This window comes from Prosopis cineraria, unplaced genomic scaffold, assembly GCF_029017545.1.
Source record: "Prosopis cineraria cultivar Desert tree isolate PC_DT_omini unplaced genomic scaffold, ASM2901754v1 PC6, whole genome shotgun sequence".
Lineage (NCBI taxonomy): Eukaryota > Viridiplantae > Streptophyta > Magnoliopsida > Fabales > Fabaceae > Prosopis > Prosopis cineraria.
This window is the reverse complement of record NW_026555337.1, coordinates 17,015,234-17,040,784: the sequence shown is the minus strand read 5'-3', so window position 1 is coordinate 17,040,784 and position 25,551 is coordinate 17,015,234. Positions and strand designations below refer to the sequence as shown.

Below are 25,551 nucleotides of genomic sequence, written 5' to 3'. Positions count from 1 at the left end.
GCAGGGGAAGACTGAGAGGGGGAAATTTATAAGAATTAGCGTTGAGGTGGATCTTCAAAAGAAATTGGTTCCTCGAATTCTAATCAGGGATGAATTATATAATGTGGAATATGAAAGCTTGAATCTGATATGCTTTGGATGTGGTTGTTATGGACATAACAAAAATATTTGCCCTCACAACCCAAAGAACAAGACCGAGAAAATAGCCTAAGATTTAAACAACAATCCTCAAAAACTGACAAACCCAGAGGAAGATCAATGGAAAAACTCAAATCAGGACTTACCGAAAAATACTCACAAACTACCGGAGGAAAAATACGGTGAATGGATGAAGTACAAACATCCTAAGAACATGTGTTTTATGAGAAATCCAACGAATAATTAGACTACTCGTCAGTCTCACAGACACGGCTTCTCTTCTAGATCAAGATTTGACGTCCTCACTGGCCTAGAACATGATTTAGACGGCGTAAATCAGAGGCTAAACTCAACCACTGTTACACCTAAGCCCTCACCTATGAAGTTTGTCATACAAGTTTGGAGAAGGAAGGACACAACAGGAACAAAAAGAGCTTGGTCAATGGAGAAAGAAGAGGAAACCGATGGATCTAAAGCTCTGAACTGTATGTCTGATGATAATGCCTCCAAAGCCTCCAAAATTGGGCCGGTTTACGCATGGGAAGGTCCAACAACAGTGAGCATAGAGAAAAGGGCTTTAAACCAAAGCTAGCCCAAAACTGTATCAGCTACTCGAGCCTCTAAACGCATACATAACGTGGTGAAAGGCAACAACAGAGATCTGGGCCCTAGTGGCAAGTCCATATTTGAAAACATTAAAAAGATCAACTTTGGGAAAAAAAATTGAGCAAGGCACGGATGAAGCATCCTTCTCTCTTAATCCATCAATCTAGCAACAACTTAATTGTGACAAATTAATTCATAGCCAGCTAATTTCTTCTTTTATTCCTTTTCACCAACATGAGCAAGGGAAGCCTCCTGACCTAAATTTAAATTTCAGCAGTGTACCTGAGACTCAATTCTAAGAGACCTCCTTAAAAATATTATGTGATAACTCCTTAGCTCTTGTTGAAAATTAGAATGAGAACATGCAAATCAACGAAGAAGGGGAGACTCTTGAGGATGATCTCTTAGATGAAGACTTCCATAATTCTATTCACAACAATGATCTTGAAGATGATGTTTTTAGCGATGATCAAATTGAGGATTCTCTAGATATCCAAGAAGACTAACTTTGCCCAGGTGTATCTTTTCCTCTCCTTTTTATTTTATGGATTTAATCTGTTGAAATTGTAGAGGTGCTTGTGCCAAAAATTTTCCTAAACGTTTTAAGGAAATCACTAACAAATATAAAACCTAAATTTTTATTCTTCTTGAAACCAGAACTAGTGGTTTGAAAGTGGATAAAATTGTCAAAAATTTAGGCTTTACTAACTGGATTCGAGTTGAAGCAATAGGTTATGTTGGGGGTATTTGGATATTATGGAATAATGATTTTGTTCATATTGATTATATCTACTCTAATGTTCAACTGTTGCACTGTAAGATTAAAATCTTGGCTAATAATGTTACCTATTTACTCTCGTGTGTCTATGGAGATCCTAACCCCCTCCATCGGGATGTGCTTTGGAACTCTATTAATGCTATTACTCAAAATAACTTTGATCCTTAGCTCATTATTGGTGATTTCAACTCTTATCTTTCTTGTGAAGACAAAAGTAGAGGGGAGAGTTTCAACTGGAGCTCTATGAGAAAATTTAGATAATGCATAAATTTTGCCAACCTTTTGGAACTCAACTTCCACTGTGATAGATTCACTTAGGAAAAAGGCAATGTGAAAGAAAGGATTGACTGGGCCTTCTACAATACAGAATGGAGGCTAAAGTTCCATCAAGCCAATTCTTTCCATCTCCTTAGATATGGTTCGGATCATCGTCCAATTAGAACCCAAATGGTTAAGGAGACCTATCATGAACAGTAGTGTTATCTTTTTCATTGCCATGCTGCTTAGATGCTTGAGGAATCCTTTCCCCCTATGGTTAAAGATTCTTGGGTTAATAATAACTGGAAGGAAGGAGCTGCTAATTTTGCCTATGCTGCTACGGCTTGGAACAAGGAGAAAATAGGCAGTATATCTTCAAAAAAGAAAATAATTTTAAGGAGATTGGAAGGAATTGATAGAAATAGGAACTTTAGAGATAATCATTTCCTAAGAAAATTGAAAAAATCTCTCTGGGATGATTATAACAAAGTTCTTGTTTAGGAAGAGCTAATTTGGTTCCAAAAGTCTAGATATAAGTAGCTTAAATGGGGAGATCAAAATACGAAATTCTTCCACACCTCTACGATCATTAGAAAGAAAGAAACCAAAATCTATCTCATAGAGACGAGAATAACAACTAGGTCGAGGATCAAAAAACCCTTAGGAATATGGCTGTTTCTTTCTTCAAAGTTCTCTTTAAGGAAGACATTGATGTCAAACCTAAGCTCTCTACTGCTAGAAGATTTCCCCTTTTATCTCCTATCCAACTTCATTCTTTGCACAGGGAAGTGACCGATGAAGAAATCAAAAATGTTGCTTTTGATATCGAAGCTTTTAAGGCACCGGGCCTCGATGGAATAAATGCTGGGTTCATCCACACTTATTGGAATGAATTGAAGGATAGCATCTTTAAATTAGTCGAGAAAATATTTAGTGAATCGAAGTATATAAAGGATATCAATGAAACTTTTATTACACTGATTCCTAAGATTGATCACCCTACCAGCATGAAAGACTTCCGTCCTATTTCTCTTTGTAATGTTAGTTATAAAATTATCACCAAAATCTTATCCACTCGTCTTCATGCTTGCATAAACCACTTAATTTGTGGCAATCAATGTAGCTTCATCCAAGGACGTCAGAGTAGTGACAACATTATTATTGCTCAAGAAATTATCTACTCTATGAGGAAAAAAACTGGCAAAAAAGGTTTCATGGCCCTCAAGGTAGACCTCGAAAAGGCCTTTGACATATTATCCTGGAATTTCATTAATGATACTTTGCAAGAAATTGGTATAAATAGTCATTTCAGGAATTTAATCCAGGCTGCTATCTCCACTACTCGCTTCAGAATTTTATGGAATGGCGAACTATCTAATGAATTCTATCCTTCACGTGGCATCCATCAGGGAGATCCTCTTTCTCCCTATCTTTTTGTTCTTTGCATTGAAAGATTAAGCCACTGTATCCTCAGTAGCATAGATTCAAATGAATGGAAGCTGATTAGGCTAACACCTAATAGGCCTCCTATTTCTCACCTATTTTTTGCTGATGACTTGTTGCTCTTTGCAGAGAATTCAATTTTCCAAGCTCAAATCATTCAATAATGTCTTTCAAAATTCTGTAATGCTTCTGGTCAGAAAATTAACACTAGCAAATCTAAACTTTATTGCTATAATAATGTCAACATCAACAGATTATTATAGATTAGTGAAGAACTTGGAATTGCTCTCACTGGTAACCTTGGAAAATATCTTGGAATCCCTCTTATTCACGAGAAGATCTTAAAGTTCACCTTTGCACCCTTAATTGATAAGACTAATGCTCGTTTGGCTAACTGAGGAGTCGCTATCTCAACATTGTGAGTAAATCTGTCCTTATTAAATTCGTTCTCTCGGCTCTACCCAGCTACATCATGCAAACTATGCTCTTACTTAATAATGTGCTGGTGGAATTGGAGAAAATTTCTAGAAATTTTTTGTGGGATTCTTCTGATGGTGATAAAAAAAAACCCCACCTTCTCTCTAGGGATTGCATCACTTCTGACAAAAAGGTTGGGGGCCTTGGTCTCAAAAAGCTCAAAAACCAAAACATTGCTTTTATCATGAAGCTCTACTGGGGTCTCATAACTAAACTGAACTGCCTTTGGGTATGGGTCCTATGTGACAAATACAAATGCAATATACCCACTATTCCTATGGTCGTCAAACCAAACTCTTGCTCTTATACTTGGAGCAACATATACAAAGTGTGGGATAAATTCATGTCGCTTATTGGATGGAAAGTGGGTAAAGGAGACAAAATATCCCTTTGGTATGATAAATGGTCTCCCTTACTTGACCCTCTTATTAAACATGCCTTTTATAATGCAGACTCTATTCTTCATGCTAGAGTCTTTGATTTTACTAAGCCTCTTGGTGGATGGAATTTTGATATCCTACAAAGATACCTTTATTAGAGTATTATTAAACAAATTGCCCTTGTGCAACCACTTAGTCCTTATGGTGACATTGATACTATTATTTAGAGGCCCTCTAGTGATGGTAATTTTTCCATCAAATCTGCATAGAATGTTATTGACAATTGACAGGCAAAGGATTATCCTGACATATGGTCTAAAATCTAGAAATGGCTTACCTATGAGAAAATCAAATATTTCCTTTGGAAGGCGGCTTGGGATCAACTTCAAATAAATGTCTCGATCTTAAATGGGAACAACGTTTAACATCACAAATGCCCTCTTGGTTGTAACACTCCTGACTCTTCTATTCACATTCTACGTGACTGTAAAGATGCTAAGGAGGTTTTGAAAAAATTAGTTAATCCATCCAAAAGTGATATTTTCTTTTCTCTCTCTGTGTAGGATTGGATAATTTAAAATGCAAAAAATGAAGTAGGAAGCTTGTCAACATGAAGATTGCCTTGGCAGAAACTCTTTGCTCATGATTGCTTGAATATCTAGAAAGCAAGATGCAAAAAAGTTTACTCTAAAGATATACTTGCAAAAAAGGACATCACTTTCTCTAGTACTAACCAAATTATCAATGATATGAAGCTCCAAGCCAAAGTTGATTCTTTAAATAGAACTGACTCTAGACATGAAGCTAAATGATATCCACCAAAAATTAGATGGTTTAAACTTGACGTTGATAGTTCTATCAAACACAATGGAGTAGCTTCCTGTGGAGGACTTATTAGAGATAGCCAGGGGAAATGGATCAAGGAATTTACTAAGAATCTTGGTTATCAATCTACCACTACAGCCGAGCTTATAGGAATCTTGGAAGGACTTAACATATGCTGGAATGTAAAGATTACCAAAGTGAATGTTTGCTCCGATTCTATAGAGACTCTTTCCCTCATTGAATCTAATTTTCAGCCAAGCCACCCTCTTGCACAAATTTTAAAGAACATTTGAAGCTTCACTATGAGGAATTGGGAAATCTCCTTTGACCACATCTACAGAGAAGCCAACCGTTGTGCCGACTGTCTCGCCCATATGGCTTCGGAGGATAATTTTAATACTACGTTCTTTAATAGACCACCTATTGCATGTAGAAGCTTTATGGCTTCTGATATAACCTAATTTTTAGTCTCTTGCACAGTTTTCACCGTGGCCTTGTATTAAAAAAAATTATAATCTCTATACAAGTCAAGGGTACTTGTAAATATCTTTAAGAGGGGGTGAATTGAACTAAATAAAATTTTAACAAATTTTACATAATAAAAGAGATAAGTTAAAGGATAATATCATCAATATATTAAGAGTAAGTAGAGAAGCAATACACTCTTATTTATTCTAATCCAGCTTCAATTGCTTGAGCCTACATCTAGTTTCCAAGTCACATTTGAGATTTTTTTCCCTCACTCTACCAAAGTTAGTCCAGACTTTTAATTGCCACAGTACAATCCCAAACAACATGTCTGATTTACTTCCCCTTTACAAAGGTAATAAATAACCCCCTTAAGCTCTCCAAGTTTAAGTAGTTCTCTATTTCAAGAAGTGAAAACATGAAAAAATAGAGTAAATTCAAGAATGAACTACTACTAATGTCAAATACTTTTCTCTAACAGTGGATATACAATTAATTAAGTTCAATAGCAATAAAGATAACAACAAAAGGTTGGTAAAAAACTGAATGCTTAAGATCGCATAATAACCCTTTCACTATGACTGTCTTCATAAATGTGCCTATTTAAGTATTTATAGTTGGAGTGGATTAATGATTTGTTACATACATTTAATTACGTGTTAGACTCTTCACCTTCTTTTCTTTTAAGTTTCTTCAAAAATAAGGCAACAACACAGTGCTTTTCAGCAGAGTTGTGTGCTCATGGCAAGTAAGAAAAGTAATGGTTATATGCATTTATTTCCCTAACAAAAGGTTTCTATGTTAAAATATTAGTAGAGCCAAATACTATACAAGTATTATTTAATAAGTGTTTGATTTGATAAGTGTTTAAACTGACTCGAGGTTGCATTTAGAAGATATTTAGATAGGTAAAATTAAAAACATTACATTTAGAATATGAAGATATGAGTAACAAGTGAGATTCAAAACTCACAAGTCATAAAATGTAAAATAAAGTACTTTTCTTTATAGTTGTACTGGTATAAACTTCACTATACTAGTATAATCAAAATAAAGTGCTAAGTTATAATATGGGCATAAATGAATTGTATCGGAATAGCTTTTCATAAAAGAGAGTGATTAGAGGTACACTATATGAGAATAGATGGTGAATGTACCTATAACATCTTGAATTTCAATCCCTTAGTTTATTAAGGAGATAATCGAGTAGAATTGAGTTAGAGTACGATTAGAGAGGATTGAGGGATCATTTAGGCATGTGTATAGCCTTAGGAATAAGTTCAAGATCGAGTTCGAGCCTTATAGGCCTAACAAAAGGGGGAAATGCTAAAAAGGTCTATGCCATAGGCCTTAGCATGTCCATGATTCATCATGGTGTAATAGGCTAAGAAAGGGATGGAGATCCTCTCTGTGCCATCTACTGCAGTGCAAAAAGCATCCGTCATGGTGCATGGTCACAAAATATCATAGATGTGATTCTCTATGCCTTATACCATGTCACAGCCAAAGTACATTATAATGCCTGGCTCAATTGATGCTTGAGCCATAGCTCATGGCCTGAAATTTTGATTAAGAAGAGTGCGTATTTGTTGAAAAATTAAAAGAGGTAAAAGGAGAAAAATGAAGAGCATGACTTTGCTTTGCTAGGGCTTCAATTTTAAGAACCTTGGAGGTGTTTATAAGCCATCAAACCCTTCCAAGAGTGAGTTCTCTAATTGTTTCTTCTCCCTTCCCAACCCATTTTCACAAAGTTTTAAATTAGGGTTTGTTAATGGAAGATAATTTTTGGTCTGTATCGGTAATGGGTCTGAACCAAATAACTTAAATAGAGTTAATGGGAATTATTTGAGGTAATTAAATCTAAAATTTATGAGTTTACACGTTTTGGTTGTTAGGGAGGCATTTGTCGCTAAATTTTCATAATAAATGAAGTTGTTGGAGTTGGTTTAATACCATGAATGATGAGCCAAGAGTTTAATAATATTAGTTAGGGTTAATGGAGGTTGATAAACCAAATGAATAAGTTTAAATGCTAGCAACAAGCATCTTGGGACATTTCAAGTGTTGAAATAAATAGGGTAAATTGTGTAAAATTGTGATAATGATGATTTTAGACATGATTAATTGTAGATTAATTGTCCATGCACCGGTTTGAGCTTGAAAGCATTAACTTAAGAGGTAAACCTTTAATCTCTCAAAAGTTTGAGGTAACTGAAAAAATCTTTTCTTTATAGTTATTTGTTCATTGAGTATGTTGTAAAAACAAAATGATAGGCTTAGAAGATTAAACTTTATGAATAAAGATGTGTGCAATATATGGAAAGTATTAATTATTCTATGTTGTCTTTAATTGCTTCATGACTTTGAAAACATGTACATACCATAATAATGGGTTGAAATATATGATTTGTATAGTTGATAAGATGATAATGTGATTTTATTAGCATGTGAATGCTATATGCACATTAAATGAGAATTGATATAGTAAATATTTGTGAAAATACTAGTGATACTCACATGGATACTGTATTAATGTAAACCCAATGTGTTAACATTGAGTAAGTGAAGGTGTGAATTGAGTTAGCATATAGCATGATCTTTTTGACATGAGTTTGTTTAAGTAGAAGAGTAGATAAAAATCCACATGGCAATGGCTACCAATCGTTAGAATTGAGGGGTAAGCCTTATCCTACTGCTTATTGAGGGACTGTCCCATTATTTGTCAAGGAACTTAAATCTAGCTAACTTTACCAGTTTGTCGAGGAGATTAGCCTAAAGTTTACAACACCCTAAGAATTCAAGAATGAGGAAAAATGTGGTCCAAGAGTGAGTGTACTGATCTTTAGCCGGTTCACTCCCCACAATAGCTTGGGTAGTCTATTCACACGAATGGAGCCCTAATTAAGTAATAGCTTACGGTTTCAGTCAGAAGGTATAAGAAGGATATAATGATAGTTAGATCATGCATTTATATTCAAATTGTCACATGGCTATTAAGTTTGTGACAAGTTGAGATAATTGTTGATATTATTATCATGTGATTGTCATTATGTGGCAACGTGTAATTGTGAATAAAGTATAAATGAGATGAAGTAAATATGTGAGTTAGCACGATAAAATGTGAATTTTCTTGCAATATGCCAAATATTTGTGTGTATAAATGTTGCACATATTTTATTGTCCATTAATAAAAAAAATTGCATAAGATAGATATACTTTTATTATTGAGTAGTTGTACTCACTCCTCTTTTTTAATATTTTACAGGATCTAGCTTGGTTGTAGAAAAGGGAAGAACTCCGAAGGCTTAGGAATTTTGCTATCCCTATTGTAAAGCCTCCCTACTAAATTTATTTGTTTTGTGTGATTAAACGACTGTGAATGCATTTGTATATACTTACATTATGTGGAGGTTTATGATTTATTGTTGTATTTTGGGTCCTAGTATGTTGTGTGTAAATTTGATTAACTTTAATATGGCTAAAATAATAGTGCAAGTATAGGGAGGATTCTTATTGTTCACCATGCAAGAATCTTGATTAAATGCAAATGATTGACCTCCCCTGTTGTTGTTTTTTATAAGGAGAATTTCATTTAAAGACCTTGGAAGAAACATATTTTCTGGTAGGTTCCAAAAGATTCTAAAATTTCAGTACAGTCCTCAAGGATTAAATTAAAAATATGTTGAATGTGAAAAATATGAAAGTACCCTCAGTTTAAATATTAAAAAAAAAACACTAGCCATCGTCGCTGAAGCACTACTGTCAATGATCGGAGCCTCACCAGTAATGACAACCACTGGACCTCCATCGTCGGAGCTCTGGTTATTGGCTAAACCATCGTTAGCAGTGGCTGGCTAAGGTTAGTGTAGAACCCAAGATTCCTTGATTCATTAAAAAGTTTTAGACCACCAAGCCATTCAACCCATTCAATCATATAGTACATAAAATTATATATATAATAAATCTTATTTCCAAACCATTTGATTATTACATTACTTATTAATTGCGTAACTTTACTTGTTAACTCCATGACTCCAACAACAGAACTAAATTACTTGTTAATCACTTAACTATACTTGTTAATACCTTAATAGAACTTGTCAATTATTTAATTCTTCTTGTTAAGTTTGTGACTCCCACAACAGAGTTACATTACTTGTTAATCACGTAACTATAGTTGTTAATATCTTAATAGGATTTGTTAATTACTTGAATTTACTTGTCAAATTCATGATTCTTTCAATTGAACTACATTACTTGTTAATTATGTAACTTTACTTGTTAATTACACAACAATACTTGTTAATTACGTAGCTTAACTTGTTAATTATGCAACTTTACACATTAATTCTGTGACTCCCTCAAAATTATTTGTATAATAAATCTTATTTTCAAACCTCTTAAGTATTATGACAAGAGGTATACTTGTTAAAAGCATAATATAGTTGTTATTTCTTTAATTTTAATTGTTGATATTATATTTTTTAGGGTATATATATATATATATATATCTCTCTCTCTCTCTCTGGATATGCTTATATAATTACGTATCTAGTTTGATAAATATTGATAAAGGAGACTTGACTGTCGTCGCTTTTGTTATCTAATAAACTCAATTTTTTTATGTAAATTATATATTCATTTAACAAGTGACAATAGATAATTAACAAGTATTGTTGAGGAATTAACAAATAAAGTTATGCAATTAACAAGTAATTTAGTTGCTTTTTTAGAACAACAATTAAACAAGTCTTATTATGGTATTAACAAGTCAAGCTACACAATTAACAAGTATTGTTGCATAATTAATAAGTAAAGTTACATGATTAACAAGTAATACAGTTCAGTTGAAGGAGTTATGGATTTGAGAAGTAAAATCAAGTAATTAACAAATCCTATTAAGGTATTAACAATTATAGTTACACGATTAACAATTAATGTAGCTCTGTTGCGTAAGTCACAAATTTAATAAGGAGAGTTAAGTAATTGATAAATCTTGTTAAGGTATTAACGAGTTTAGTTAAGCAATTAATAAGCAATTTAGTTCTATTGTTGGAGTCATGGAGTTAATAAGAAAAGTTAAGTAATTAACAAGTCTTGTTAATGTATTAATAAGTAAAATTATGTGATTAATAAGTAACGTAATGATTAAGTGGTTTGAAAATAAGGTTTATTATATATATAATTTTATGTATTATATGATTGAATTGGTTAAATGGCATGGTGGTTTAAAACCTTTTGGTGAACTAAAGGATCTTAAGTTCTACACCCACCTTGGCCACCTTTAGAGAAATTAATTCTCTAACCATTGCTGACAATGGTCCAGCCAGCAATCGGAGCTTCAGCGATAGAGGTCCAATGGCTGTCGTCACCAATGAGGCTTCGGTCACTAGCAGCGGTGGTTAGTGGTTTTTTTAAAAATATTTGAACTAAGGGTATTTTCATCTTTTTTATGTTTAACTTGTTTTCAATTTAATCCTAGAGGACTGAACTAAAGTTTTAGAATCTTTTGGGACCCACTAAAAAATATGTTTCTTCTTAGGTCTTTAAATGAAATTCTCCCTTTGTTGTATTGAGGGCTTGAGGCTTGGAAATGAGTTCTTATAGTTAATCTTGTATGTGGTGTTTTGCACATGTGGTCTTAAGTCTATTGAGTATGATTTAGGTGGTAAATATAGCTTTTGCACCTATATATGGATTTTGGACACCATTTGATTGAGAAAAGTATGAAAATGTGTTTAGGGGTCCTACTCTTTTGTATGAAATATTTTGGAGGTAAAACACATGCCAATAGCAAGAGTTTGAAAAGAGCTTTCTATTGACACTTAAATAATCTCAATGGAACAATAGACGGAGATTTGGAGCAAGTTAGAAGTTGCTCAAACTGCTATCAAATGACAACAAAATACTATCAAAACATGCAATGTGCTATAGCATATTACGCCTATGCTACAACACATTGTGGCACTAAGCCGCAGCACACTGCCCAGTTTGGGGGACAATAGGACTTTCACAGTTTTGAAAATTATTGAAGGTATCCCATGTTTCTGTATTTATATTTACTATTACTTTAGTTTGTAAAACACTATTGTGTATTCATTTAACTTAAAAACTTGGGATCCCATCTTTATGTGAATATTACAAATCTAGTAAGCTAATTGGACCAGTTTGATAATTGCCTTAGGTTTCATGTTAATTGTGGATTAGTGAGGGTATTGTAAGCATGTTTGTATCCATATAAGATGTCTGTACCAAATAAGGATGTTTGTATTGGAATAGTAGTTTAAAGTGAAATTTAAAGGAAATAAGGTGACTATATCAATATAAGAGAAGTTTTAAGGAAATAAAGCCATTATACCGATATAACAAATACTAGTATAAAGACTAAGGGATGAAGAGTATGCTGGTGCCGGTCCAAAGGATTATGTGAGAATAAGAGATCACAATACTAGCATGACCATATTATTTTGGTATAGAGGAGTAACACAAACAAAGAAGCTTTAGTGTTCAAAGATGATGAATGAAAAATTATATCCAGTTGAAAAGTTTCTCAAATAATAAATTAAGGTAAAGAATAATTATGAGAAAAGTTAAATACTTAGCTCAGAGAGAATAACATAGAATCAAGACTTAAAAATTTAGAAGATTCACGCTTATTCCAATATAATTAAAATAGTATGGGTATAAGGATAGAATAACTTAGAGAAACAAAGTTTAAAGCATATGAGACCAATTGCCTTTAATTTCCATTAAACATAATTAAATTTTCTTGTTAAACAAAATCTTCTCTATTTTATAATAATTAAAACTAAGGTTCAACAATACTATCTGAATATGCATATTGTCTAAATATTCCTTGTCTTTTATTAAATTCTATTTATCATCTATACTGGTATATATTTTCACCAGATTACAATATAAGTCACTATTTTTTTGTCAACAACATAAGTCATTATTAATTAATTTATATTTCTCAAAAAAATTATTGAAATCTTGATTTTTTAAAAATTTTATCAACTTTCCAATCATACCATTGAATGGAATAAATATAACATTTAATTTATTCAAAACATCTTCCCTCATTAATTATTAGGAAAATCACAAAGTTACATAGAAAGATTCTAATTATCAAGAAGTTTTACGAAATGTAAAAACAATTCTAAAACCTCATGGGACTTAATGGAAATTTTTTTAATATTGATTTACTAAAATGCCCTTATTTAAAAAAATAAAAAAAATTTGGTTGCATTAATTCTAGGGTTAATAAGTGAATAGAACCCTGAACTCTTACTCGAAAATCGCCTTAGACTTTGAACTCTTAAAATATATAAAATAAACCCTGATTATTAACTTTGTTAACACCATTACTGTTTATGCAGATACTATAACAGTCAGAGTTAAATTTATAGAAAAATAAACCTTGAACAATGCTAGCATTGACAATAACGATGTTAAAAATTTAGTGGTTAGGGTTTATTTTGCTATGAATATAAAAGTTTAGGATTTATTTTTTATATTTGAAGAGTTTAGGATCTAGGGCAATTTTCGAGCAAAAGTTCAAGGTCCTATTTGCTCATTAATCCTTAATTCCATCCTCCTCTCTTCATCCTCCTCCTCCTCCTCCTTTTTTTATGAACAAAAAAAAAAAGAAAAAAATCATAGCACTATTCTATCTTAATAGCACCCTTTTATGCCAATTCTATATTTTGGATCAAATAGGCTTTTTATATTTGTATTTTGATTTATTTATATTTGTCACATAAATATTTCTTGTTATTTTTAATCACCATGTTAAGACTCTTGACAATGGTATATTATGTTATATACTCTAACATTATCGATATAACATAACATGGTTTCATTCGTAAGCTAAAAATATATATGTATATATATATATGTTCGATAACTTTTGAGCATGTTACAGGTTCTATAAGGGAAGTAAGTTGATAGAGCTGTTAATTCAAGCCAAGCTCGACGGGCCAGCTCAAACCCGCCTGAAAAAAATTAGGACCAGGCTTAATTATATAGGCTTTTTTAAGAAGGTATAATACTTTAAGCCCAATCTAAATAAGCCTAGCCTGAATTGAGCTTGATCTAAATAAGCCTGACCGCAAGTGCATAGGTCATAACAAGTAATATAATGAAAGTAAAGTATTATTACCTCGAGAATTTGTTCAAAAACAATGATCAAACAAAAAGCTAAGTAAATTCAATCAAGTTGAGCCATAAAAAGTTAGGTAAAAATGATTTTGCTAATTAAATTAACACTAGAAAATAAAGAAAAGTAATTGATTCGCAAACTTCAAACATAAATTGGGACCTAAGATTGTTTATCTCTCTTGCACTTCATAACACCAAAATCACCTCCTCTCTTAAATGTTTTTAATAAAAATAAGTACTAACCTAGGGCTCTAAAAATACTTGGATAAGCTCTCTCAAGTCATGAAAAAGTATTTAGTTAAATTAATTAATGCCTAATCTCTTGTTACAATTAATAAAACTCAATTTTAAATGCCAAACCTTATGTGGCCATACAAGGCTAGCAAGTATATCTCTATTTTACTAACAAAACTATTCATTCAACCTATAAATATCAAGTTTTTGTATTATTTTACCCAAGTTCTACACTCAACCTAGTCTTTTCAAGCATCAATTAAGTGAACCCAACATCTAAATGGTCGCCAATCACTTAGAAGCATTAAAGAAAGAGTAAAATAAACACATATATATCATTAATTACAAAAAGAGAGGAGAAACTTAATGTTAATCCATTCAAAGGTTTAAAATAATCCTAAAGTAAAGAGTTTAGCTATTTATAAACATGAAAAAGCTACATATACATAAGATATTCACAGCCATTACGAGATTACAAGAAGGAAAGGGAAGAGGAATAGAAAAATCAAAGAAAAGAAGCTCCAAATATCTTCAAAACTCAATTCCCTTACTTCAAGTATTTCCAATGCCTAAACCCTAGCACACCTAAGCTTTAAATTGTCTAAAAGTGAGTAGAATGCATTCTGGGTCGAGCTCTCAGCATATATATGTCCTACCCAACCAATTTCAGATAAATAAAATGCAGCATTTTTTTGATAATGACGAAAGTCGCGAATGAAAGTTGCGGCTTTCTAACGAGTTTGGCAGTTTTGAACTGTTTTCACAATTAACGAAATTTATCCTTTTTGCACTTGATTTCTTCATCCAAAAGCCTTCTAAAAGCATTAAAAAAAGTCCAAAAATATATCTAATTAAATCTTAAACCAAAATAACATGAAATTAGATCAAAAATATCAAATCAAAGCTAATAATACAAATCCAAAATAAAATATATATTTTCCTAATTTGGTCAATAAAAATATATACAATTGAGCTAAAATGGATTAGAATATAAGGAAAATGTGATGAAATAACATGAAATTTTAGAGATTAACCTCTGCTCCCTCCATTCAAAAGTGTAAGGGATTTTTAACCGAATCTCACCCCTAATAAAGTAATTACTTACTTTCAAACTAACCCTATTTTTTCATATTTATCTTTATTAAACACTCTATAATAAATATAAAGTCACTATCACCAAGGGACTTTAAAAAAAAAAGACAATGATTATATCTCAAAAGACTAAAAAGAAAAATGCCTTACATTTTTGAACATCCAACTTCTCAAAAAATGTCTTATATTTTTTAATAGAGAGAGTATATAGATTTTTTTAAGAGGATAGAATACTTAAAGCTCGATCTGAATAAACTCAACCCAAATTGAACTCAACTCGAACAAACTTGATTTGCCCAAATCACCGGCTTATATATTGGGAGTAGTAAGTTGATCAATTTGGATGAAGAAATTTAAGCACGGGAAAACTTTATTTGGGAGAAAACTAATGAAGAATTCTTAAAAGAATTTAATATTTTATAAGAATTTTTGATAAGTAAACATTAACACATTAATAAGTGAAATTATTGTTTTAATAAGTATCTGATCAGTCTAGGGTCCTTATAATAAGATATTAAATTCTTTCATGCATTCTTTATCAATATTCTCCCATCTTATTTTGTAGGATCATAGTATTCAATGCTAGAAGGGAATGAATGGTACGAACCAATTTTACTTAGCTTGACTTAGATAAACTCTATGATAGGTCGATTGTCATCTTTGCTGTGAATTATGACATTTCGTCCAAGTCACTTAACAATTTAACATTAAACCCATATTTTAAAAATCGGATTGGATGTTAAATTAAAAAAGTTAGCAGTTTTTAATTTTTATAGCCTAACTAATTAGATTGATGGTCAAACTAGTAATATAATAATTAAATAAAAACTATATTAAATGCCTATTACACACACACAAGAATAAATCTACAATATGTTTAATTGTTGAGATAATAACACAAAACCATAAATTAATAATATTATAAATTATATTTTTATAATTTGTTAAATATAGGTGAATCTTAGTTAAATTAGGAATGAATAAATTTAAAAGTATCTGCATTTGTACTTATACTTGTCAATATTTTTTTGAAAAATATTCTTAAATTATATTATATACATGTAAGGGTCCACAAATGAAGTCAGTTTTTAATAGAGTCTATTTTTTTGAATTTGTTAGTTTTTTTAAATTTTTTAAAACTTTTTCTAATATTATGTTTTGAACTATTTGATTCTTTGAAAATTGTTCTCGTTTCTGGCAAGCCAAAAGACACAATCTCACTATTTTTTGTTTTTTTGAGAATTTTGTTGAAATTCCATATAAAAAAATTAATTATTTCAAGATTCATTAATAATATGATTAAAGCTATTGACAACACAATGTGTTGTTATTTTTCTTAATTCAGTTGTTAATAAATTTTGTAGTAATTAATTTTTTTATTTAAGAATTGTTTGTACTTCTTCTTTCTTTTTTTTTCCCCCTTCTCTACTTTCAGTTTTATTCTGTTATACCAGTTGAAATATAGTACAGATTAAAACAAAGAAAAATAATCGACTTATTCAAACTCAAAGATTGGTGTGGACATTTTCCAGTTTTCCAACGAAGTAAAACACGCTCCAATGTCTCGCCTGCTAGAGCCATCAATAGAAATTGGGCCTATTAGAAGCTGTTCATTTAAGGTCAATTTCAAGGTCAATTTCCCCCTTTTGGGGTTTTTTTTGGGTTGGTGGGGGAGGGGGGGGGGGAGTGTCTCCACTTTTCCCCTCTTCATTTTTCCTCCATTTTTTTAAATAATACAATTTAAATTATTAAAAAATACAGAAAATAATAAAAAAATCACCCTTAATTTGTCAAGCCCGGCTTCTCCCCCTTACACATGGTTCAGATTAAATATTTTTCTTTTTTTATTTAAAATTTCTTAAAATAAAAAGTATAAATCTTTTTATTAAAACTGAGTAGTAATATGAACAGTCCTGATTTAATCTGGATAGCTCAAATTTAATATTAATTTCTTTTATAATTTTAATATTCAACTTTCATTGTACAAATTATATGTAGATAGTCAATTTATAAAAATTTATAAAATAAAAAATCTAATTATCAATTTGGATAATCTAGATTTATTATTGATGATCCAAATTCAATATTAAAATTTTTTACAATTTTAATATTAAACTTCCACTCTCTAGATATAATCTGTAAAATTAGTTTACAAAAATTAATAAAAATTATTAAATCTACTAACTAGTTTAGACAATCTAGATTTAATATCAATAGTCCAAATTTAATGTTAAATTTTTTATAATTTTAATATTAAATATTCACTGTTCAAAATATATCTCAATGATCCATTTATAAAGAATTTTAGCACTAAGTTTGAACCACTCATATTAACTTTGGACTACCCAAATTAATAATAAAACATATTGGTAATATTTTTATATTTTTTAATAAATATAAAAAAATTAAATCATGCGTAGGATGATGATAGAATGATGTCATTTTTTTATTATTTTTATCTTTTTTTAATAATTTAATTTTTTTTATTTTAAGAAAATGAAGAGGAAACATAGGGGGGAGTGGAGATACCCCCATCCCCCTCAAGGTAGAGCTGGTAATTCAAGTTAAGCCCGACGGACTAGCCCGAATTGGCCCAAAAAATTTTAGGATCGAGCTTAAAAAAAGGATTTTTTTTTTATATTTGGGCCTATTCGGGTTAGCCTGAATAGGCCCGAAAAAATTCAGGCCAAGCCGATCGGGTTCGAGCTTGGCCCGAATACCGAAATAAAAAAATTATATTTTTAAAAAATATATAAAATATAATAAATATTAATTAATTCTTTAAATTTTAGATCATTTTATACTAAAATACCATATACGTGAGTCCTAAATATCATTTAAGTATTAAAAAAATATATTTTATATTTTTTATAAAATAAAATAATTAATTTCAAAGTAAAAAAATAATTAAAAATAATTTTAAAAATTAAATTTGAATATTCGGGCCGCCTGAAGCTTGAAGGAATTCAGGCCGGGCTTAGCTATTTGGGCTTTTCAATGACACAGGCCTATTTGGGTTCGGGGCTATTAGGGCCAGGCCTATTCGGGCCGAGCCCAAATAAGCTTGACCCCCCCAAATTCCCGGCTCTACCTCAAGGTGGGTTTTTTTTTTAAAGGAGATTTTTTTAAAGAAAAAATAACACTTAAGAACATCCTTTATAATTAGAGATGCTTACTTAGAATTAAAAACATGTGAATTTTCTATTATGAGATGAGAATATTGTTAATTTCAGTTGAAAAACTAAAAAATAATAGTTAAGAATAGATTGTTTTCTAATATGAAACTAAAATTTACTTTTAAAACTTTTTAAGGGCATTTGTAAATATACAATAGTCACTTGAAAATGTATTAACATCACTTCTAAATATAACCCAATCACTTCTGAATTTTATACTTGTTAATAGACACCACTTGAAAAATGAAAAAAATGATACTATTGAAATTACTATCTTGAGATGTAAATATTGTTAATTTTAATTGAAAAACTAAGGAACAATTGTTGGAAATAGATTGTTTTCAACAAGAAACTAAAATTCATTTTTAAAACTTTTCAAGGACACTTATAAATATACAATAGTCACTTAGAATCACTTTTGAGGGGCATTTTAAACTATTAGCAATTTTTTAATTTTAAGTAAGAATCATGATTCATTATTAAGATTTTAATAATTTAGGATCTCTAATTGAAACTAATAGCTTTAGGGATCCCTAATTGTCATTGTATAAGGGTTTTTGGGCCCAGTTGCAATAAGCTAGTAAAAACTAAAATGCAGGCTTGGGCTAGCCGGTTTTACTTTTTTTCCTCTTCTTCTTCTTCTTCTTGTTTTTTTTTCAACCAAGGCAAAGTGATCATCTGTAGTTTACATGTTTATTATCATAATTAGAAACTTAAATTAAAAGAAATAAATAAAGTTATGTAGTTTTTATGGCCCAACTTGACAACCTTAAACCTCTTCAGATGATAAATAGGGTTGAGCTTAAGAAAAATGAGAAATTTGATATGTGCAAGCTTCTGGTTTGAATTCTAATGATTCAAGTCTACATTTAGCTATTTGACTTGTTTTGATAGGAGTTGACAAAAGTTTATTAGCAATATAATAATTATATAACTGCCTTATTAGAGGAGTGTTCCACTTAAGAGAATACATGTAAGACTTTGAGTGATAAGATCAAAAACCTTTGTGATACCCAATCAGGAGAGGTGAGTTTCTTTCCTATGCCTTTTTTGTCCACTGCTTCTTCACTGCAAATTTAAACTATTTAAATTAAATTTAAATTTTTAAATTCAATTTAATAATTTAGATTTGCAATAGTCTCTCCTCTGCTCTCCTTTGCAGAAGAGAAAATCCAACTTCCAAACAAGTAGCATAATCCTTGTAAAGCAATTTTCACCATTGAGAGTAATTGATAGGAATGTTTTTAAATTCCCAAACAAAGAATCTAATTCAATTTATAATTAAAAATAAGAGAAATATTTTGGTAGACTGGATGCACTACATCATTTATGGTCTGTCCAATTAAAATATTTCAAGTAATATAAATAAAATCTTGTGTAATATTTTTTAAATTAATTTTATTTTTATAACAGAATGCACATTTAATTTTTTACATTTTTTCCTCTATTATCATTAATATTAAAAGTAATTTATATTTAATGTCATCTAAATGTCATGTTTTTATTAGACAGACCACAAATGAGGTGGTGTATCCGATCTACCCAAGTATTTCTCTAAAATCATGTAATTTAATAGTTATGAATTTAAAAAGTTTTCTTATATACACCAATCAGTTCCATTTTATTATTTACACTTTTATTTTCTTTAAAAATATAAATCATATTAAATACTTATATCAATAAATTTGATAAAATATAGACAAATTCCAAACCATCGTGAAACTTTTAGTGAATATAAATTTTTTTATTACATATTAAAAATTAGATGAATGATAAATTTCTTATAATTTAAAACATATACACAATTTCTTACCAAAATATTTATAATTGAATATTTTTTATTTAAAATTTATATAATATAGATACATAATTTTATTTAAGAAATTTATTATATTATATATATATATATATATATATATGAGAAGAGAGGGAGAATTGTTTGTAACTTTTGTATAAGTATAAAAGGTATGAGGATCGCTGGGCTAAAGAAATAGAAAATGGAGGATGATGCGTGAGGAGAGAGAAAATGCGGCTTGTAACGTTCTAACATTTTTTTTTTAATTGTATCAAAATCAGTATGATAAACGCCAGGTTGTATATATATATCTAGCACAAGAAAAAATTTGGGACCCAGCATCTGTTAGACCAAGTTTCAATTTGTAGCCATCTTGATGAGGATTTTTTAAAGGTATAATATTTTAAAACATAATTTTTTTTGTTTTTTGTTTTGGATAACATGCAATAACGGAGCCAGGATACGAAACTAAGGGGTCCGGAATAATTTAATAAAAAAATTAATATTTTTTAAAGATAATAATTATATTATAAAACTAAAATTATAATAACATAAATAAATTAATTATCATTTTTTTTAAATTATAATGACCAAATTGATATGATCATTTATACAAATATATTCTTCATATTTTATATAAATTATTAAATTATTTTATATTTAATAAGTTTTTCAGCCGAAAATTTTTTCTTTAGTTTAAAAAGGGTAGAGGAACAAGAATAAGGAGTATAAAATTTTCATACCATATTTATAATAATTTCTAAAGTAATGGGATGCATTTGCCCATCACTAACACGTGGCAACGCCACTGTTAACATGATGGTCAATTTGCCTTCGGATGCTAATGCTATTGTGTCCTTCGTCATTTATGGGCATTCTCTACGAAAAATGATCTCAAAAGTCTCAACACTTTTCCCTCCCTCTCAGTACCGATTTTTCCCGCTAATTTCTCACTTCTCTCTTTTCTTGCAAGTGTCTCTTGAATTTCCTTCAAAATCTCAACCCTAAAATCAAATATAAAGTGTGAGGAAAGCAGCGTTCACTCTCAGCAACTAGCAAGGAAAATCGAAATCGCACGAGTACGAGAACCAGAATTGAATGAAGGTTCAATAGGTAAAAAGCCATCCGTTATTCTGCTTATTTTAATCGATGGTTGTCGTATATGTCTTTTACTTTTCATTTTGATGATTTTTAGCATTTTGGTTTTGATTCTTACAACGCTCATGCATGGCGCCCAGATACAGTGGTCACGCGTTCGCGTTGATTTTATTATAGACACAACGTTGTTCTGCTTCTTTCTAACGAAAAGATGTTATTTCATTTCTGTCCAACCATTGAGCTTCCCTCTGCTGCATCAGGCAAGATGTAAAAAATTCTTAGAAGATTATATTTATTGTAGTTTGGGTTTTAGTTTTGGAGCTTTGACCCCAGTGTCTGAACTGGATTGGCTGTATCTCAATTCCTGCTAGCGAAATCAATTTTCTAACGTTTTTGTTCTTGACATCTCCATCTCTTCCGTTTTCCATTCAAGAAGTGTTTCTTCGCGGGTGGGTTTGGTTGCAGAATTCCATTCCTTCCTGTTCTCCTGGTTCTGAGGTTTGAGTTTACTTGCTATGGAAGTGCATAACTTACAGAGTTGAGTGTGGAGTATCTTGTCTGGCCAAATCAAACAGGGAGTGAAGTATGGGTTTTTCTTGTAAGCAAAGGGCTTGGGATAGATGTTATGTTATCTCACATCCATTTCTGCTCTAATTGTCATTAGCCACTAAATATAAATCATTCAGAGGGAAGGGCCCACTGGCAATATTTTGTGATTGGAGGGTTGTTGTTCATTGATGCCTTAGGTGGTTTATTATTTTTGAATATTGCTAGGCTGCTTCTGTGCTGATCTCATTTTGGACTGATTGAATTCAATATTTGTATATTACTAGCTTGCATTCTTCGTTGCTGCTTGTGTTAATCTGTGATAGTTATTATCATTAGTTTTTTTATTTATTTTCAAATTCTATATTTGACAAAAATTGCAATACATTTATGCCCAAGCCTAATTAATTGATTGCTCCTTTAACAGACATTGTAAGATAGGGTTAATTTGCCCTTCTAACCAGATATGCTGTATTCGTGTTTGCTCCAATCTTATCATGGCTAATATGATTAGTTTGATCGCTTTATTGACATAACCTGTTTCCGTTGAATCAATATGTGTATTGCATTAATCCTCAAATGATTAAGACTCAAAAAATTTATATTTATTTATCCTTGGTGAAAAAGAACCTGTATAACTTCTTATTAGTTTTCTGTTTCAGGTTCTATTCTATAACGATTGATTTGACATCCAAAATTGGTCTACGATTTGATACATTAGAAGTGGCATTGCAGCAAATGTCAACATCTTAGCAAATATTAATTGAAGTTCAAACCTGTGATATTAACATGGCAGAGAATGATGGACTCCAACAAAATGCATCGTTTGAGTTGGCGAGAGGACTTGTTCATGGTAGTGCCAATTTGGGCTATTGTCAAGAGGGTGCAAAGTATTAGCTAAAGACCAAGAGGCAACGGGCCATGATGTATGTGAAGCAGGTTTTCTCTTACGATATTTTCAACAGAAGAGGACAGAAGATCCGCTCTTTTACTATGCTTTACAGCTGGATGTGGAAGAGAAGATAACAAATGTATTTCGGGTTGATGTATGGATGTTGATTGATTACTCTTATTTTGGAGATGCAGTATCGTTGGAGACGACATATTGTACTGGCCATGACCATCGACCACTTGTAATCTTTTCTGGTTTGAATCACCACAGAGGTCAGGTAATTTTTGGGGTGGCATTGCTCTATGATGTGACAATTGATTCATTCAAATGGCTTTTCAAAAACTTTTTGAAGGCACATAAGTAAAAAAGACCACTTACTGTTTTTACAAACCAAGATCAGGTCATAGCAAGATCCTTGCTTGAGGTAATTCCTGGGGTGAAGCATGTTTTATGCTCTTGGTATATACTGAAAAATGGGATCAAACATCTTGGAAAGTTAATGGAAGTTGAATCGCCATTTTTAATTGATTTTAAGAGGTGCGTGTGTGACTATGGTAAGGAAACACAGTTTGATGCTGCTTGGAGCAAGCTGCTATCTGCTTACAGTGTGGAAGATGACACATGGTTGAATTCACTATACAAGGTAAAGGAAAAGTGGGCAGCATGTTATATGAAGCATGTTCTCACACTTGGCATGCAGATCAACCAACCCAATAAAAGCATCAATGCCATGGTAAAATCTTTTACAAACCTTGACCTTGATATTGTTCAGTTCTTTGAGAACTTTGAACGAGCTGTTGAAGGCAATCGTTATAGGCAGTCAAAGCATTTTGAGATGCGGAAACAGATGCCAAGATTAAAGTCCAAGTATTCACCTATGTTACAACAGCTCGTTCAGATTTACACACCCACTATATTTGACTTATTCCAAGAACAATGGGATCGATCCTTTGCTGCTCTTGCACCACATAGAAATGAGATGCAATTGATATTTGAATATGCAGTGACAATGCATGAAGAAGAGGGAGAATGGAAAGTTTCTTTTGATCCTGTTGACAAGTCAATTTCATGTAGTTGTAAATTGTTTGAAAGTTGGGGAATATTATACTGTCATGCTGTGAAAATATATGATTTGCATGATGTGAAGATACTTCCTCACCAATATATATATTAAAGAGGTGGACAAGAATGGCAAAACGCTATTTGTCCTATGAAATCATGGGAAATGGGGTTGAAGAAAGCTCAGACCGATTTGGACAACTTTGTTACATGCTGTTAAGATTAGCTGCTGAAGCATCAGAATGTCCCAAGACATTTGCTATGTTCCATGAAGCCATGCTAAAAATAAGCAAGAAAGTTGAAGAGATTCTTAAGAAGCAAACGAATGCAGAGGACATGACCTCCTTGGCATTGCCAGAGAAGGTTGATGCGCAAAGCCTTAGTTTCAAGAAGAGAGATGGTATGAGGAGAAAGAGGCGGCTGAAGAAGTGGGTTAAATTTAACAAACTGAAGACTAAGAGAAGGAAAACATGTTCCACAGTCACAGCTTCACAAGCTCCAGAATCTAAGGTATGAATTTGACCAATCGACTTTTTTCCGATTGATTGTTGAATGATTCTCATTATTGTATTTCTCTCGTAGGGCACTCAGATGCAATATGGAATGATTAGCTTAGAATCTGCAGTTTCGAATAATGTCCAGTCAGTACCATCTTTGCCTACATCACCCCATGTAAGTGATATGACTTTACTGAATGTTGATGGAAAGCACATTGAATTTTAAAGAAAATCTTGCTTGGATTCCAATTTTAGTCCTCTTCCAATGCAGACATTGCTTGATTGTCTCAAGCCTTGGTTTGTCTCTTGTAACCCAAGAAGAAAAGACATCGCTTGACTGTGGCATGCCATCGCGAGGGGCACTACAGTTCAGTTAAGAGATGTCATGGTACATAACTATAATCAGATCAACATTTACATTTAAATTAGTAATTTTTTATAGAATCATTACATTGTATGCTCCATAACTGCATAAGTGGAGCAATTGATTTGCTATTTTCTGTTCACACATTTATTTCTTCATTTGTTTTGTTGTCCAGCCAGAGTTACTTACAATGTCCTTTCATGTTTCCTAGTAACAGTCCTTACTGATGTAACTTCACAAAGTAGCATAATTCAGCATCAATGAAGCATTGGCAATTTGTAGTTGTCCAAGTTCATCGTCCGTTACAGCTCAAAGCAAGTCTCTTGCAAGAATGTAGCAGCATATGGACCATTTTGACAGTAAACACTAGTTCCAATTATAGTCTATTCCAAGTTTTTGTGCATATGATCCACCATCAGCTTGGCTTTGTAACTAAAACAGATGCATGCATTTACCAAAAAAAAAAAAAAGCATGCATGTTTTTGATTGATGTCAGGTTTCCAAGTCTTTCCTGCTTCATACTATATAGTAAGTGGCATTTTCCTTGTGCTTCAATGTAAACTTTATCAGCGTTGCGTAATCATTAGTCAGGTTAGCGAAATGTTCTAGATTATGCATTCGTTTCTATATATTATAGTTTATTTATTTGTTGTTTAATATAAAATTATTTTTATCTAAAGGTTGATTTTTTTTTTTTTTGGTTGGGCAGCATAAAGGAAAAATGAATCGTCTTATGTTGCTTCGCCATGTACAAAATGAAAAATAATAACTTTATTGTTATCAGCTTCCAAAGAAGTGTCAAGCAACACCGAATTAACCTAAAAGTTGATTTTCTTTAACATCTTTTTGCAACACGCGGGGAAATTGTTTTCACTTTAAGCCTATAGATATGTCCAAATTAACTGCAAATGTATAATGAGTTGATTAAACTGTATTTTCCCCTGTTTGTGCATAGTTATTAAAAATTAATAACCAAATATTGAATTGTTTAGGCCAAATATTGATTGTGTTCTTTTTGGGAGATTTTTCAAAAAAGGAGAATGACAAATAAATCTTAAAGAGATTAATTAATTCAACTTAAATTTTAAATATTAAATTTTAAAAATTTATATGTTTGATTTTTAATTTTATAATTTCGTTGTAAAAAATTTATAATTTATATTTTAAATTTTAATAATAAAAATAAATTTATTTATTTCATCACCTTCTTCCTTTTTATCTTCTCACAAAATTGAAAATTCCAAAGCCTAACTCACTCTCTCTCA

At 31.4% G+C, this 25,551-nt stretch overlaps 1 protein-coding gene across 9 annotated transcripts; it reads left to right on the top strand.

Moving 5' to 3' along the window:
• The first annotated feature begins 20,718 nt into the window (after nt 1–20,718).
• LOC129314401 (uncharacterized) lies at nt 20,719–24,886 on the top strand. Of its 9 annotated transcripts, none has more exons than XR_008594101.1 (5): nt 20,719–20,943; nt 22,137–23,935; nt 24,017–24,097; nt 24,194–24,310; nt 24,504–24,886. XR_008594101.1 is itself a non-coding variant. In XM_054957842.1 (4 exons), the coding sequence occupies exons 2-4, from the start codon at nt 23,555–23,557 to the stop codon at nt 24,516–24,518; spliced, it is 477 nt and encodes a 158-aa protein (XP_054813817.1). In that variant the 5' UTR covers nt 20,719–20,943; nt 22,137–23,554; the 3' UTR covers nt 24,519–24,886. The 9 variants fall into 9 exon arrangements, 5 of the variants coding, with proteins under 5 accessions (XP_054813817.1, XP_054813819.1, XP_054813816.1 ...); XR_008594099.1 differs by having other exon boundaries at nt 24,008–24,097; XR_008594100.1 differs by having other exon boundaries at nt 24,008–24,097; nt 24,498–24,886.
• The last annotated feature ends 665 nt before the right edge of the window (nt 24,887–25,551 follow it).